The 15,599-nt window shown below is 31.0% G+C and overlaps 3 protein-coding genes across 4 annotated transcripts; 1 reads left to right on the top strand and 2 right to left on the bottom strand.

The window, feature by feature from the left end:
• Positions 1-783: 783 nt before the first annotated feature.
• On the bottom strand, positions 784-4,031 carry LOC109795883 (P-loop containing nucleoside triphosphate hydrolases superfamily protein). Of its 2 annotated transcripts, XM_020355446.3 has the most exons (5): positions 3,947-3,999; positions 3,790-3,880; positions 3,651-3,693; positions 1,752-1,831; positions 784-1,464 (listed from the first exon to the last, which is right to left on the bottom strand). In XM_020355446.3, the coding sequence occupies exons 2-5, from the start codon at positions 3,803-3,805 to the stop codon at positions 1,046-1,048; spliced, it is 558 nt and encodes a 185-aa protein (XP_020211035.2). In that variant the 5' UTR covers positions 3,806-3,880; positions 3,947-3,999; the 3' UTR covers positions 784-1,045. The 2 variants fall into 2 exon arrangements, with proteins under 2 accessions (XP_020211035.2, XP_082926262.1); XM_083070136.1 differs by having other exon boundaries at positions 3,790-4,031.
• A 1,129-nt stretch (positions 4,032-5,160) lies between these two features.
• LOC109795891 (aspartyl/glutamyl-tRNA (Asn/Gln) amidotransferase subunit B) lies at positions 5,161-7,955 on the bottom strand. Its single transcript, XM_020355453.3, has 2 exons — positions 7,831-7,955; positions 5,161-5,600 (listed from the first exon to the last, which is right to left on the bottom strand). The coding sequence occupies exons 1-2, from the start codon at positions 7,892-7,894 to the stop codon at positions 5,335-5,337; spliced, it is 330 nt and encodes a 109-aa protein (XP_020211042.1). The 5' UTR covers positions 7,895-7,955; the 3' UTR covers positions 5,161-5,334.
• Positions 7,956-9,892: 1,937 nt separating this feature from the next.
• On the top strand, positions 9,893-11,303 carry LOC145955950 (protein FAR1-RELATED SEQUENCE 5-like). Its single transcript, XM_083071496.1, has 3 exons — positions 9,893-10,775; positions 10,926-11,212; positions 11,298-11,303. The coding sequence occupies exons 1-3, from the start codon at positions 9,893-9,895 to the stop codon at positions 11,301-11,303; spliced, it is 1,176 nt and encodes a 391-aa protein (XP_082927622.1).
• The last annotated feature ends 4,296 nt before the right edge of the window (positions 11,304-15,599 follow it).

Below are 15,599 nucleotides of genomic sequence, written 5' to 3'. Positions count from 1 at the left end.
GGCTATGAAAAGGAGTAGAGAGAAACCCAAAAAAAAAAAAAAACAACGAAATGAATATTTGTTCTCCATTTTTTATGAGACTCTTTTATCCTTCAAAACTTCTGTAAAAAGTAAATTCATTTATTTTTATCTAAACTTTTATTTTCATCTTTTAGTTTTTTAACTTCATTAAATAGCTGCAAACAAAATTTCTATGACAAATGAAATTTTTTTATTACTTACACAATTGTCTATTTTTCACTCTTTCTCTTCACATCTTTTATTTTTTATCCCAGTGTAAGACTTTTTTTTTTTTTTTACTATAGTCGATAAATAATTATTTCCAAATTTTTATTTTATATTTTATGAGAAATAAATAGAGATATGAAGTGCGTAACACTTTTGCTAATTCTAAATAATGCTTTTGTGAACCTGATTTCCAACTTTGTTCAATGATGTTTAATGAGATAATGCTATAAATTGTAGCCACCAGATTTAATATTTTGCAGAAAATTCTTGTATGAAAGGGTTGCAACCTCATTTTTTTTATTGAAAAATAATAGAGAAAAAATCCAAGAATTTGTACAATTTGAATGTCAATTGCAGGTTAAGTTATGTACTTCAAAATTTATGAATTTTACGAAAACAAATCAACTTGAGGATCGGAAGAAATTAAGTCATGATTCAAATGATATGGAGTTCTAGTTTGGGCAAGACACTATCTATCATGTAGCAACTTAATATGAGTACAATATTTGCGTCCATAAAGTTTAATTATATAATTATAAAAGGAAAAAAAATCAGTTAGAAAATCAATGGCCAATTTAACTTTGCATCTTTCTATATATACAAATTATGGTGAAAAAGAAATAGAATGACATTAATCAATCCAAGGAATGATAAAAATTCATATTCACAGTATGTTTATGTTTTGATCTTTTGTATATCATGTTCTGCTCCATTTTCTTCCCCTCTTTGCATATTCATAGTCTTCCTCTTACTTGTACAACAATATCTGAAACCTGAAGCAATGATCCCAATTTACTAATGATCAACAAAATCATGATTATAAATAGCCCTGAAACTGGTGCATGTTCAGAATGGTGGTGACAATGGCTTGGGGTCTCAAAGTAGCATCAACTCTTAGCACTCCTTCAGCGTCATCAATCTTAAGCAAATCTAACTGAGATTGCAGAAGAGATGCAGGCATATAATGTTTTCCTTCTGCCGCTCTCTTATTCACACGAACACTCAGCACTTCAGCAGGAGCATCCAACAGAACAAAACTAACAGCACTTGCATAACTCCCCAATTTATAACCAGGGTCACCTGATCTAAGCATTTCTCTATATTCAATCTTCAAAGCAGAACAACCAAGAATCAGACCCTTTTTGTTATTTAAGTATTCTTTTATGGTATCACGTAGTGATTCAAGCCATGGCTTTCGGTCTTCATCTGTAAGTGGGGTTCCCATACGCATCTTTTCTGTTGTATTGGAAGATATGTGGTAAAATTGAAAACAAAGTAAAAGGAAAAAAAATGAAGGAAACTGATAGAAACTAGTCCTTCATCATGGGCTAATCCATATGCCTATGAATCTGTTTCATAGAAGTTAAAAGTGTTTTTAAGAGTTTTTTATTAAAAATAAAAAACTATTTTCAGTAAAAAAACTTTCAAAACTAGAAATACTTCTAAGTTTGTATTCAAACAAGTTCTATTTATTTTATCAGCCAAATATCGAGTGCAATTGTGTATACTGGTGATATACTCACCTTTGTTTGATTCAGAGTGAAAATCATCTGCATCAAGGTACTTATATTTCATCTCTTTTTCCAGCCTCCGACCTATTGTGCTGTTGAACAAATTCAATATATAAGTTTTGCAACAAAAACATGTTAAGCAATCAGTGTGATTCATGATTCAACAACTTCAAAAAATGGTTAAATGTCTGCCACTGAAAGTGTCTGCTACTGTCCCTTGCAGGGCAGACGGTAGTATAAGAATGGGATAGTTAAGGCTCTAGCAGAAGTTGAAAAAATAACTATAAAGTTATAGTCACTTTTCCATTATTTAAAAAAGATACTACTTGATTTGAAATGAAATTGAAGAGACTAACCCTTCTATATATATGTCAGTTAATGTTTATACAAAAATGAGATTTAACTCTTGTAAGGTAAGTAAAAGTGTTGAGCACCGGGAGTTACCACACATATACACATGTCTCCACATTTGTGAGATATTGTCTGCTTTGAGTCTAAGCTCTCACGGATTTGTTTTTGGACATCACCCAAAAGGCCTCTAAACCAATAGAGACATGTGTATATAAGTCTTCCTAACAGTAGATCCATGTGGAAGAGAGACTTCCTGGTAACATGGAGAGTTAGGAGGCGTGTCCCGCTGTCATGAAAGAGGTCATGACAGAGCGGCGGTGCAAGCACTCTGAGCGTGAGTGAGCTCTGTGAGGCCACCATCGGATAATACTCGTAATTTTCGCTGCAGGGGATGAGTTAAACTGTGGTCCTTTGTTTGAGGGGAGGATTGTTGGGATGCAAGCAAAGTCCCACATCGTTCAAACAAGAGGATGGACACGAGTTTATATACACACTTGTCTTCATTGATTGAGAGGTCTTTTGGGTGATGTCTAAAAGCAAATCCGTGAGGACATGAGCCCAAAGTGAACAATATCTCACTAACATGAAGACATGTATATATGTATGTGATAACTCCTGATGCACGACAAAAAGTATAAAGTGAGAAAAGGAAGGTATATCTATCATAGAGTTAAGTTAGTTGAGACTACAAAGTACTTTAATTGAATTCGGTGGTCGATGTGACTTCACTTTTTTATTTTACACAAGTATTCACGAGACCAATCCTTTACACATACATTATGACATCTTTTTTAGTTCTTTAGTTGAATTTAACATTTCAATTTTTTATTATATTTTTGCATCTTTATATTTAGTCCCCTCGAAAAATAAATGGCTTGTTGTGTCCCTGGTACCCAGTGTTTAGATACATGTGAATGGAAATATTCCTCACATTTTCTCTAACTCTAATGTACTATTTATTATTGATTTAAAATCATAAATTTTAGCTTAAAGTGAGAGTCTCACAAAATTTATGATTCTCAATAAATTTCAACTTGTAATAAAGAAAATGTCAGAGACAATATCTTTAACATTTATTTACTTATATATATTTAAATTGTTCCTATCATATAAATTCAAGACGAGTGTAAACAATTTACTTCATGATAGAAATTGATCATTAGATAAGGTGAAGACTTAATTTAATGATTTTTAATCAATGAAAAAAAATTCAAAAGAATATCAAAGAGTGTATTACGACATTTTTCACATTCTCAATCCTATTATCAAATCCATTGTCTGAGGGTTCCATCTAGTTAGTTTCATTCACTTTCCACCCCTCTAGTTTGCTAATGTTAAAATTTACACTCAACTCTAACAAAGGAGAAGGAAGAAGCACACACTGAGTGAAAGACTGAAAGGATCATCAATTTTCAATCAACAACAGTTCAAGAAAAAAAAATAAAAACATTAGTCCAAACCAGAAAAATAACATAATAATAACAACAAAATGAAATGAAGTGGTTATCTAATTTTTATGAAAGGTTTGTTTCATTAGATGGATTGGAGTTGGACACTTACGATTTTCCAGCCCCGCTGACACCCATGACCACGATAATTGCACCTGCGAACACGTTAATGTTTTGGGTTTCAAATATGAATTCAATTTGTATACAAAATATTGAATAAAACAAAAAAAGAGAAATAGTGAATCGTTTACCGGTTTTTGAAGCCATGTTGATCTATTGGATTGAAGTGCAGAGATCAGAAACTGTTTGTTTTGACTTTGGGAACCGAAGAATAAAGAGAGCCTCAAGATAAAATAACATGCATCAATTTGCAGCCAAATTAAATGAAAGTAAGGTTGCGTGCCTTACCAGAATTTTACACTCAATTTTACTGTGATTGATACGATTCGATTCGTGATTCATCCCATCAAGATTATACTAATTCAATGTTACCTGCAACTGATTTTGACAAGTATGGGTTTTATAAAAAACAAAAAAAACAGATCTAGTGTGCTTTCAATAAAACCAAATCAAATTATATATACTTTAATTTTATGTTCTTTTTTAAATTAATATACCTTTTCAATAAATATATAACAATATATAAAAAGGTTTATAAAAAAATTTAAATATTTTTTAAATTTTATAATTTTATTTACTTTACCTTTTAATCTTTATAATTTTAAAAAAAATCTTTTTAATTAATATATTTATCTTTTTTAATCATTTTTAATCCTTATATATACAATTTTGTGATTCTTTGATTCTTTATACGTCTGATTCTGTACTTTTTAGTCTTTGTCACATCACCTTAATATAAAAGAAAAATCTTACAAAAGAATATTCATCTTAAACTATAAAATCTATAAAAAAAAAATTAAAGAGATAAATATAATGACTAAAAAATATTTATTTTAAATTATATAAAATAAAAGATAAAATAAATAAAATTATAGAAACTAACATAGTATTTAACTTAAAAAGAATATCTTTCTTTCCATCTTGTTTGATACAGCAAAGACATGGAAGAAATACGGAAGTAAAGTGTGAAATGAGTAAGAAACAAAAATTGAAAGTTGTTTGGAAGAGAAATTATCCGCTAAAAAAATTTAAAAAAGGTACAAATTTCACATCTTTTTTATTTCTTCGAAACCAACACAAAAATAAATATTAAACATTTAACATATTACTCACAATCGATTAAAATTGTGCTTTCTATATTGAAGTCGTTAAAAGTTTTTATTTAATCAATTAAATGAAAATTTTATTTGATTTTATTTACTTTTGAAACTTTAGTTGATTACAAAAAGTTTATTCAACGTTTTCTTTATTTAATTTGTAAAAGTCCTCTCTTATTAATTTCTTTAAAATCTTATTTTTAATTTATATATTAACTAATTTTAACCTATAAAAAAAATTATTCCTTTTTTCATCAATAGTGTCGCGGAGAATGTAGATAACGTTACACTACTAATGTTGATAAATGTCCTACTGTGACATATCATAGGCCATTATCTGTTTTGAAGGTATTTTTATTTGGCGTAATTTATATGCGATTTTCTCATGCCAGCACACTAAAAACGTAATTAAACAAAAAAATACATTGCATTACATATGCACGTTTCTGTACCCACTGGTGAATGGTGATCAACACTAGGGAACGTACATATCATTTCTTTCACTCTCTGAACAATTTAATGTAATCATAATGCAGCTACAATGTCATACTAATAGTCTATATGGCGCATAGAAATTATCTACTTGAACAAATGAGCAAGATCAGGATCATCCAAATCCACATCCAACCATCCATTCAACTTCATATATTCTACGTAATGCTCTGGCGGCTCCACTGCACGAGTACGTTTTGGAGTAAAGTGGTGAATTCTTGCAAGGTCTTTGGCAAGCCATTTGGCGTATGTCTGGTCCACTGGAGGTACAATCTTGAGTAATATTTTGTCATCCTTTTCTTGCTTCCCCAATTTGTTTCCCACCACAAATTTGTTTCCCATGACAAATTTACCTGAATAAAGATTTCTGAATAATAAATGAGTTGTACAAGGTATTTATTTGAGTGGAACTAGCAGAGGTGGTGTTTATTGCAGTTATTACAAAGAGTGAGATCAACATGTTTGGTTTGCTTTTGCTCCTATGTTAATTTTGTGCAGAGCAGAAGCAGCAAGCAACACTAAAATTACTTTGGTCCTGTTTTGAATGAATTGTTTCAATTAAGTGCTTATAGGAAAAGTGCTTATCATAAAAGTACTGATGTCAAAAGCAACTTCTCAACATGTTTTGTTCATGTTGATAGGTGTGTTTGGATGCATTCACACAAGTGTTTTTATTTGATGAAAATACTAAAAGGTACATATTTTTAATTAGTCATTACAATATCAAATGTAAAGAAGTTAATAATCATGAAAATAATAATTTTGTGTTTTATAAAATCCAACAACTTAGAACATCAAAAATAGTGTGACATATTGGATTATGAAAGACATGGTACTGAAGAAAAACATCATTGCACATTGTGTTTTTATAAGTTCACCCCAACCATGGAATTTAATCTCTTCAGTTACAAGCATGGCTGATATGAGTGTGAACTTATATGGACAGTGTCAACCATGCATAGAATGTTATAACCAAAATATTTTGATCCAACCATTGGGACAGTGTGCTGCAAAAAAATATCCTACAGTTTAATATCTGCAATCATCAACTCCAGTAGAAAGCTAAGTTTCATAACAATACTGTAGTTTCTGGTTCTGAAGTCATTACAACTACGGTGGTGAGTCGTGACACCACCTTCAACTACATCTCATTGGTAAACTCAGCAACAAGCATTCAGTCTATACTTCTGTTAAGATGTAAATTGACTTGTTTTTGTTGAATCTTCTAAGCAGCCTGACATAAATCAAGCAAACAGTTTCTAAAGTTTGCATATTTATGCTGTTTTTGTCATCCCAACAAGGCAAGAATACCAAGACTTTGGTTTATATTTAACATAAAAGAAGTTACTGCAATCTAGCAAAATTTTTACGTAACATATATGGTTCTAAAACAGAAATTTCGTTGCTTTTTTCTGTTTTAACTCCTCCGATTCAACAGGTACTGTTCATTCAATAGAGGCTAGCTTTATAAAAATGAAGCCTGTTTTTTCTAATAACAAGTTGTCAACATAGGCACTAGCGTAAAAATGTTTTAAACTTCTCCATGAGCTAAAATTAGTTTATGCATAAACTAATATTTAGAAATTTTCTCCAATTAACTTCTCCAAAATCTTATATTTAACTTATACATGAGCTAGTTTTAACTTGTGGAGAAACTTATTTTGATTTTCCTTCCTATATTTTTCTCTTAAAAGTACCTATGGAAAAGTTTATCTAAAGTCCTGATTCTGCTTTAAACAAAACTGGTTTACTTTAGCAATGTTAGCCATTTCTAAGGATGGTAGATTGGATCAGATGCTCATGCCTCAGAATACTCTCACACAGTTGAGTGCTTTTATAAAAGTGGGATCCAGGTAAAAACTTATAACCCTCATCCTTTCCTCTTGATTGATCATTAATAAGAAAATGCTGGGGGAAATGATGTCTAATGCAACATCTCACATTACTAAGAAGAGAGGTTTTAAAGCTCCCTCCATAAAAATCAAAAGCTTGGTAAAACCCTTTCCCAAGTCCTAAGTCCCAAGCTCCCTCTTTCACATAACACAGCATAGTTCAATTTCAACCAATAACAACTTACTAAGCTACTAACTCAAATCATAAAAGACCAACTTGGATGCCTTTCATGTAAAATAAAATAACATTACATTAAGCGAAATTCAATCCTAGTTTATGATTCAATTTATCATATCTGTGGTCTCTGCATACACCATCCTGGACAATAATCTGCAGAATTAATAGAATTAATTAAAATGATCAAAAATAAAAACAAGCATCAAGGAGTGTTAAACATAAGATAACACCACAATCACACATTGCAAAAAGATGCGTAACAACCAGACAGGGAATTTAACGCTGGAAATGAAACCTAAAAGCACCCATTAGATATTTTTTTCAAGTGAACTCAATCCCTCTGTTGTGAATCATAAATATGAAAAGGTGCAATCATACAAACAATCAAAATTGAATAACGAAGGCTCAAAATGCAATCACAGTATTGTTAAGTAAATCCTTAGAAGCAAGAAATAATCGAATTCGAAACTCAGCACGAAAAGTCGAAAATGAATCGCACTGGTAAGTACATACCTTCGTCGACACAAAAGCAGAGAGATTTTGGTTGGTCCAGGCGATAAGGAGGAAAATGGTTCATCCACGCCTCAAAATTTTCACTCACACAATTATTATATTTTCCTGCTCAAGTATTAAATATTTTTTAATATTATGTAAAATTATATTATTAATTTACTATTAGTATAATTTCATTATTTTCCTTTACTAATTTACTATTTTATTATGCATTATTATATTTAATGTGGTAGTCATGGTGACATCATACTTGGAATTATGATATCATTTCATTTTTACTTTCATTATTTTTAAGCCTTTTATTTATATTTTAGTTTGAGTAAGATTTTTATTAATCCTTTCTTACATTTTTTATTCTAAGAATAATAATAACGCAGAGTGTATTGCAATTTTCTTATTTCTTCTCTTCTTCTTTACCTATATATTTTTAATTATTGGAATGGGCTATTTTTTTGATAATATTTTTTTTATTAATATGAAGTATTTATTTACTAAAATCTTAAGATTTTTTCTTTTAATTGTATTTTCTTATCTACAAAATTCAAGAAATTGAGTTTAATTTTACTCTAAACAACTTATTATTAGTGGATTATAAATGACTATTATGAGATTAAGTGATGACAAACTTAAAAAAAATACAAAAACTGAAAGGAATTTTTTAACCAAATTAAAAAAATACTTATTTTTATAAGAGAAAAAATGTTTGAAACACTGCTTATTTTTTTTAAATGATAAAAGCTACAAAACAATAAAATCACCCAATTTCGCAAAATAAATAATTTTATCTTGAAAATAAATCTTCACACTTAACATTTATTATTATTTTTCCCTATTATAATTATTTTTATATAGTAGTAAAGTAGTAATGTAACCCATGTCATGCATGTGACTCTTTTAAAATAAAATAAAAGTTTATGAGGAACTGGTTTTAGCATTAGAGTTATGGACCCTACAAAACCACTGCAAAGAAAACTAGACACAGTAGGTGATGGAGTCATAATTTATTTTCTAACCAAAATGCCTATTTCGACTAAACAATATGTTTTGGACAAAATAAGTTATTTGAATTACAGTTTTCTTATACAAAAAATCTCCTAAATTTGTAATCTCTACACCAAACAGTTGTTTATGTAAAATAAAAAATAAGAATACATTCTTAATCATATGTAAATGGCTATTGCTCCGGTGCCCTTTTATTTGAAGGGGTTTTGGTGCCCCTTGTCTGTAAACCAATGACAGGTTGACATGTGGTCTTAATGAGGTGAGTCACCTTGTGAGCTGGAAAGGTGTGACTTTAAAGTTAAATAATTCGTAAAGGGCAATAAGGTTATTTCACCGAAGGCTATCAATGTAAAATTGCCCTTCTCTATTCAGGGGTTCGTATTGTGAATTTTACCCCGTTATTGAACCCTAAAATTGCCGTTTTCCGTGGAGCTCGTTCCGACCGTGAGTTTTGAGGTCGTTTCCCCATTATTGAACCCTAAAATTGCCGTTTTCCGTCGAGGTCGTTGCGACTGAGAGTTTTGAGGTGGTTGCGACTCTGATTTTTGAATGTCATTTTCCGTCTCCGCTTAGGGTTGTTGATTGTCGTTATCCCTGTTGTTGTTGTTCTCCGGCGAAGGAAGCTGGTTTGTCAGGCGTAAATCGTCATCATCTCCGACGAAAGAAATTTCTGACGACGCATTTGACCGCAGTGGTTAGCTGTCGGTAGTCGACGGTACATGTAAGTGTTATGTTCGACTTACGTTTTCTGTTGTCGTTTTGCCGGAAACAGTATTGTTGATATGGTTGGGTTTGTTTTGTGGTTAATTTGAAAATGTCATTTAGTGTTTAGTTGCTTTTATTGTGTTGTTTAGTAATTATTGTGTTTGATTTTTGACATACGATACGAATGACAAATTTCAATGATGAATCAGGTTTGCATAGTGTTGTTGTGAAGAATAATATTTTAGATATGGTTCGGTTTGTTTTTGTTGGTAATTTGAAATTGTGATTTAGGGTTTAGGGACTTTGATTGTGTTGTTTAGTAATATTTGTGTTGAATTTTTCACATACTATACAGATGGAAAATTTCAATGGTGAAGCATTTGTTAATTTAAGTGATGACGAAGAGTGTAGTTTTGAGATTGAAAATTTTGAAGAAGAGAGTGAAGATCTTTGTAATGATAGTGAAAGTGAAAGGGATTGTAATGATAGTGAAAGTGAAAGGGATTGTAATGATAGTGAAAGTGAAAGGGATAAAGTAGAAAATGTAGGTTTCAGTGGATTTGATGACAAAAGTTATATTAATTTAACAGCAGAGGAGATTTTGGAGATGGAGTTCTGTAGTGAACATGATGCTTATAAATTCTATTTTGATTATGCAAAGTATCATGGTTTTGGTGTTAGAAAAGATGAAGTTGGTTATGACAAAAAGCACAATATTGTAATGCGTCAATTTTTGTGCAACAAGGCTGGTTTGAGGGATAACAAACACTTTATTCGAGATGATAGGAAAAAACAACATAGACCTTTGACACGAACAAATTGTAAAGCAAAATTACGTGTTCGTTTAGATGAAAAAATCGGTAAATGGAAAGTGGTATCGTTTGAGCCAAGTCATAATCATGTTAGATGTGAAGAAAAATATGTTTCATTAATCCCTACATATCGTGGGCTGTCTACTGTGGACAAAGCACAGGTTGATTCGTTGCATGCTCAAGGCATAAGAACATGTCACATAATGGGTTTCATGATGGAGCAAAAAGGGGGCTGTGTTGGTTTAGGGTTCAACAAGAAAGATGTATATAATCATATTTCACAGCAAAGACGATGTAAAGTTGAAGGGGGAGATGTATTTGCTGCCTTAAGTTATTTACAAGGAAAGGCAGATAATGATGCAATGTTTTTTTCAAGATATGTTGTTGGTGAGGAAGGTGAACTGAAGCACCTATTTTGGTCTGATGGTACCAGCAGATCTGATTTCCAATGTTTTGGAGATGTTGTTGCATTTGATAGCACCTACAAAAAAAATAAGTACAATAAACCTTTAGTCATTTTTTCTGGAAAAAATCATCATTCTCAAAGTGTGATTTTTGGTTGTTGTGTTGTTTCAGACGAAACAATTGAAACATACAAGTGGGTGTTAGAAACATTTTTGGATGCAATGTGCAACAAAGAACCGAAGTCCATTGTGACAGATGGTGATGGAGCAATGAGGGAGGCAATAAAACAGGTGTTTCCAAATGCTACACATAGACTTTGTGGTTGGCATTTGCAAAAAAATGCCTGTCAAAATGTTAAGAATTCTAATTTCTTAGCTGATTTCAAAAGAGCAATGTATGGTAATTTTTCATCAACTGAATTTGAAAATTTTTGGCAAGAGTTAGTTGTTAAGCATGAGGTTCAAGATAACAATTGGGTTAATGAAGTTTATAGGAAGAGGGGCATGTGGGCTCATGCATATCTTCGTGATAAATTTTTTGCAGGAATAAGGACAACGTCATTATGTGAAGGGATTAATTCTTGTATCAAAACCTATATAAGGAGGAAAAATACAATTGTTGAGTTGTTGTATAATTTTGAGCACTCCTTAAGGGATTTTAGGTACAATGAAATAGTTTCTGATTATAATTCATTATATACTGAGCCTGTTCTGACATCCTCTCTTCGAAAAATTGAGCGACAGGCTGCTAATTTATTCACAAGAAATATTTTTAAACAAGTGGCATCACAAATTATAACTGCTGGATCTTTGAATGTGACAAACAAATTTGAAGGTGAGGATAAGGTTTGTTTTAAGGTGGACAAATTTTGTGAGCGTCACCGGGAACATAATGTTGGATTTGATAAAGAAGAAGGTAAATATCTTTGTGATTGCATGATGTATGAGTTTTGTGGCATTCCATGCTCGCACATAATATGTGTCATGCGATATGAACACATTGAGTGTTTTCCAAGTAGTTTGATTTGCAAGAGATGGTTGAAGGATGCTAAAAGTTCATATATGTCATCTTTTGAGTCAGAAGTTGAAGATACTGATATGAATGTTATGGCTCGTTTTGCATCATTGGCTGCATGTTTTAACAGTCTGTGCAGTATTGCAGCAAAAAAATCTGATAGTTTCAATTTTGTTAGAAATGAAGTCCTGAAGTTAAAAGAACAAGTTGATAAGAAGTTGCAATTAAATGAAAATTTTGAAAAAAACGATAGTTGTGATCCAAATGTGGTTAAGACAAAAGGTGCTGCAGTAACAAAAAAGCAGAAAAAGAATAGTAGAAAATGTTCTAACTGCAAGAAATCTGGTCACTTTATAACAACATGCCCTGCTGTTGTTTCTCAGCAGCATGATGCAAGTGAAATTCATGGTGTTTGTGGATCACAAAGTGGGCGTATTACAAGTGCACGACATAAAGTAAAGTTATTTTGTTGGATTTGAAATATTTTGATTGATAAATTGATGTTAATCCCTATATTTATTTATATTGAAGTTGTTATAATTTGTTTCAGGGTAAACAACCAATGTTGAACGCTTGTGAGGTTAAGAATGATAACAATTGTGAGGTTAATAGTTTGAATGAATTCCCAGAACAGGTAATTTTGTCAATGCCTAATCCAATGGGCACGTACATGGTTCGTTTAATTTTTTTTTAGACATAATTTGTGTGATTTAGAAATTTGAAGAAGTATATTATGATTAAGTGTATACATGGTATGCAGGGTTTAATGTTAATATTTGAATGTGTCAGGCAAGACAGTATATAAGTCCTTCGGCAGTATGGTTTGGCTCAAGTGGTGTTAACATTAAATGTGATGAAGGTGGAGTAATGTCCATGCCAAATTTGATGCCCACATATATGGTTAGTTTGTATATAATGAAAATGATTTTGTTGTTTTTTATTTTTATTTTGGTCTTTGTAATAAATTAATTGGTATATTGGAATAATCATTTCAGAATTATGGTGTTCCTTCGAATTATGGTGTTCTTTCGAATTTTAATTCTGGAAGTGGTTGGTGTGAATTCCTACATAGTATGATGAAAAATCAAGGTGGATGATGTAAGTTAATGTTATTTTTTGATTTAATTTGTTTTGCCATAAATGAATTGTATGATAGATGAATTATTACAACCCACAAAACAGTCGTTGTCATACGTGTTTGTATAAATTATTGTGGTAGAGTTATTTTGAAATGATACTAGCGAAAATTTGAAAAAGTTATGAATATTGTTGGAGAAAACGATTTATATTTGATGTGACTATGCATCTCGAAATCGACTAGTTAAATAAGAAAAATTGTGTCTATAACTGGTGATAAATTAATGTACTAATGTTGATGATAAAAAGGTAAGAATATGATTACAAATTATAAATGAAAAGTAGATAAAGTAATGTAATACAATATCTGTTATGTATAAAATTGTTACAAATAAAAAGGATACATCATTAGGCTTTTTGTACATATAGTATGTTAGGATTATGAGTAAAATAAAACTGAAGGACATCATCCACGACAAAGTTGTTGGAGCAGACAAACTGATACCATCCTTCAACGATGTACCTTTCATGACATGTTTGTTTCAAGTCACATAAATATTGATTTCCATGTTCATCCTGTAAGACTAATAATTTCTGGTCCAGTGGCATAAAATCCCTAACAACTTGAGATGGAATCGTCTACAAAAGCAACATGTTATGATTAGTGATGAAATATAACATTATATAATATTTTTGAACAAATTACCATATAAGTTGTTAATTAGGAAAAAAGTTACCAGTGTTTGAAATTTATTAAAATCTTCATCAGTAATTATTTTGACCCAACTTTTGTGAAGCATGAACTGTTGTAAATTTTCTTCATCTTTACCAATATTGTAATTAATTTCGATATTGGCTGCAGAGAAGACCCTTATTAAGAACTTATTATGTTCCAAATAATGAATCCAAACCACATGATTGTTTTCAAGATTATATCTTTGTACGAGTTGCAAAGCACCAGTCAACTCGAAATCAATACTATCGTATTGTAATTGCAAAGAAAACTCATTTCCTGCAGGATCAGTAATGACGGCAACGCCAACATTCATCTTATCTTGCCAAAAAAAGTTAAAAGTTCCTCCAAGTTGCAATATATCCTGCGTTAAATAAGTTAAAGAAAATGTTAAACAAAAAGATATTCATAGACAGAAGTGGACACATTTTGTGTATTGATTAGTAGGGTTTAAAATTAATACCTGTTCATTATTTATGTTGGTTCTGAATGTTTGAAAAAAGTTGGTCGAAAACTGAATAGTACGTCGGTTGAGGAATGCGTTTGAAATTGGGTAATCGATTTCATAAAATTTTTCATTGATTATACGTACATGGAAATGATTATTTCCTATAAAGTGCATGAAAATAAGATGAACTGTATTCATTTGATAAAAATTTGCCATATCAGTGCACCCACTTGTAAAGGAATGCTTGTTTTTTCTTTTACCAATTACCAGTGTGTTGACATTGCCATTGGGATCCATGGCATAACATAAATCCGTAAGTAAACGATGACCCCAAAATTTCAGAAATTTCTTAGACATTTTCATTGAATCCTGCATATGATTCAAATAGTGCAGCTTACATTACAAACAACAATAGTTGATAAATAATATTACTGAACATGAAAAATAGAATGAAAATACCTTTCCTGGAGTTAATTTTCTAGCGGAAGTTTGAAACCAGTATTTGAACTTGTCGTTGTTTACCGATGTCGAAGAAGATGCCATGTTTAAAATCTGAAGAAAAAAAAACAGTAGTACGAAGTGAATGGTGAATAATACCGAAACGAAGATGTGATTTCGAAATTTTTAGACTCAATACAGGCATACCTGGATCAGAGAAGGATGGAGTGAATGTTGAATAAATCCGAAAATGAAGGCAACGGTGTTATGGTCGTCAGTTATGGAATGTGAAAACTGTGTATTGTAGGTGACTTTAAATAAGTCATTGAGGGGCGGGGGTGTAAACTGTAAATCCGTAACGCGAAAAGGAACGCGTGTTTTACACAAGTGGATATTAATTATGTAATAAACAAATCTATAAATTTTGATATAAAAGTGATGACACACAAACCGTATTTACATTTACATTTACAAAGCACATAGAGATTTGAAGAGGGATATGTAATCTATTAATGACTGCGATTACATGATTTGGATAACTATTGATGATTTCAGAAGTATGCAGATGCCATAATTGTCATACAGGCGTGCAGTACGGAAGTATGCTGAGTTTGATTATCCCAATGTTTCATACAAACGCATTACAGTATAATAATAATAATATTTTTAATTATATTGAATAATTAATTAATTTGTTTATAATAAAAAATAAATTATTAACAATTTATTGAATAATAAATAATGACATATTATAAAAGAATTTATTAAATGTAATACAATTGAAGTAATTATGTAATTAGTTAACAGAATTATATATTTGTGTATTTTTTTGTCGTCATTGGAATTAAAAGAATGCATATGAGAGTAAATGACAGGAAAATAAAGTATAAAAGTTACGAATGTTTAACAACATAAATGTATTAAACGATTGAGCAAAACAAGAAACAGCCTAAATTTTGGAAACATTTATGACTAGATATTCCGAGTTATAAACTTTTTCCAACTTCAAGACGTCACCCGCTTTGAATTTTGCAGTCTTCAAAAATTGCATCCAACCAGAACCCAAATAACACTCCTTAGTGTGGCGGGACGATCTTCTGCTTATATATGATTCATATTGTTTTTTTTGATTGAC

This window comes from Cajanus cajan, chromosome 3 (assembly GCF_000230855.2).
Source record: "Cajanus cajan strain Asha chromosome 3, NIPB_CcT2T_4, whole genome shotgun sequence".
Lineage (NCBI taxonomy): Eukaryota > Viridiplantae > Streptophyta > Magnoliopsida > Fabales > Fabaceae > Cajanus > Cajanus cajan.
Note: the sequence above shows the minus strand (reverse complement) of the source record. Positions and strands in the feature narration are given on the sequence as shown.

Coding starts and splice junctions, on each gene's coding strand:
- LOC109795883 (XM_083070136.1), bottom strand. Junction 1,832..3,650: donor GTCAGCGGGGCTGGAAAATC/GTAAGTGTCCAA, acceptor TTTGTTCAACAG/CACAATAGGTCGGAGGCTGG. Junction 1,465..1,751: donor TCACTCTGAATCAAACAAAG/GTGAGTATATCA, acceptor CCAATACAACAG/AAAAGATGCGTATGGGAACC.
- LOC109795891 (XM_020355453.3), bottom strand. CDS start 7,894: ATGAACCATTTTCCTCCTTATCGCCTGGACCAACCAAAATCTCTCTGC. Junction 5,601..7,830: donor CTGCTTTTGTGTCGACGAAG/GTATGTACTTAC, acceptor ATCTTTATTCAG/GTAAATTTGTCATGGGAAAC.
- LOC145955950 (XM_083071496.1), top strand. CDS start 9,893: ATGGAAAATTTCAATGGTGAAGCATTTGTTAATTTAAGTGATGACGAA. Junction 10,776..10,925: donor GCACCTATTTTGGTCTGATG/GTACCAGCAGAT, acceptor GTGTTGTTTCAG/ACGAAACAATTGAAACATAC.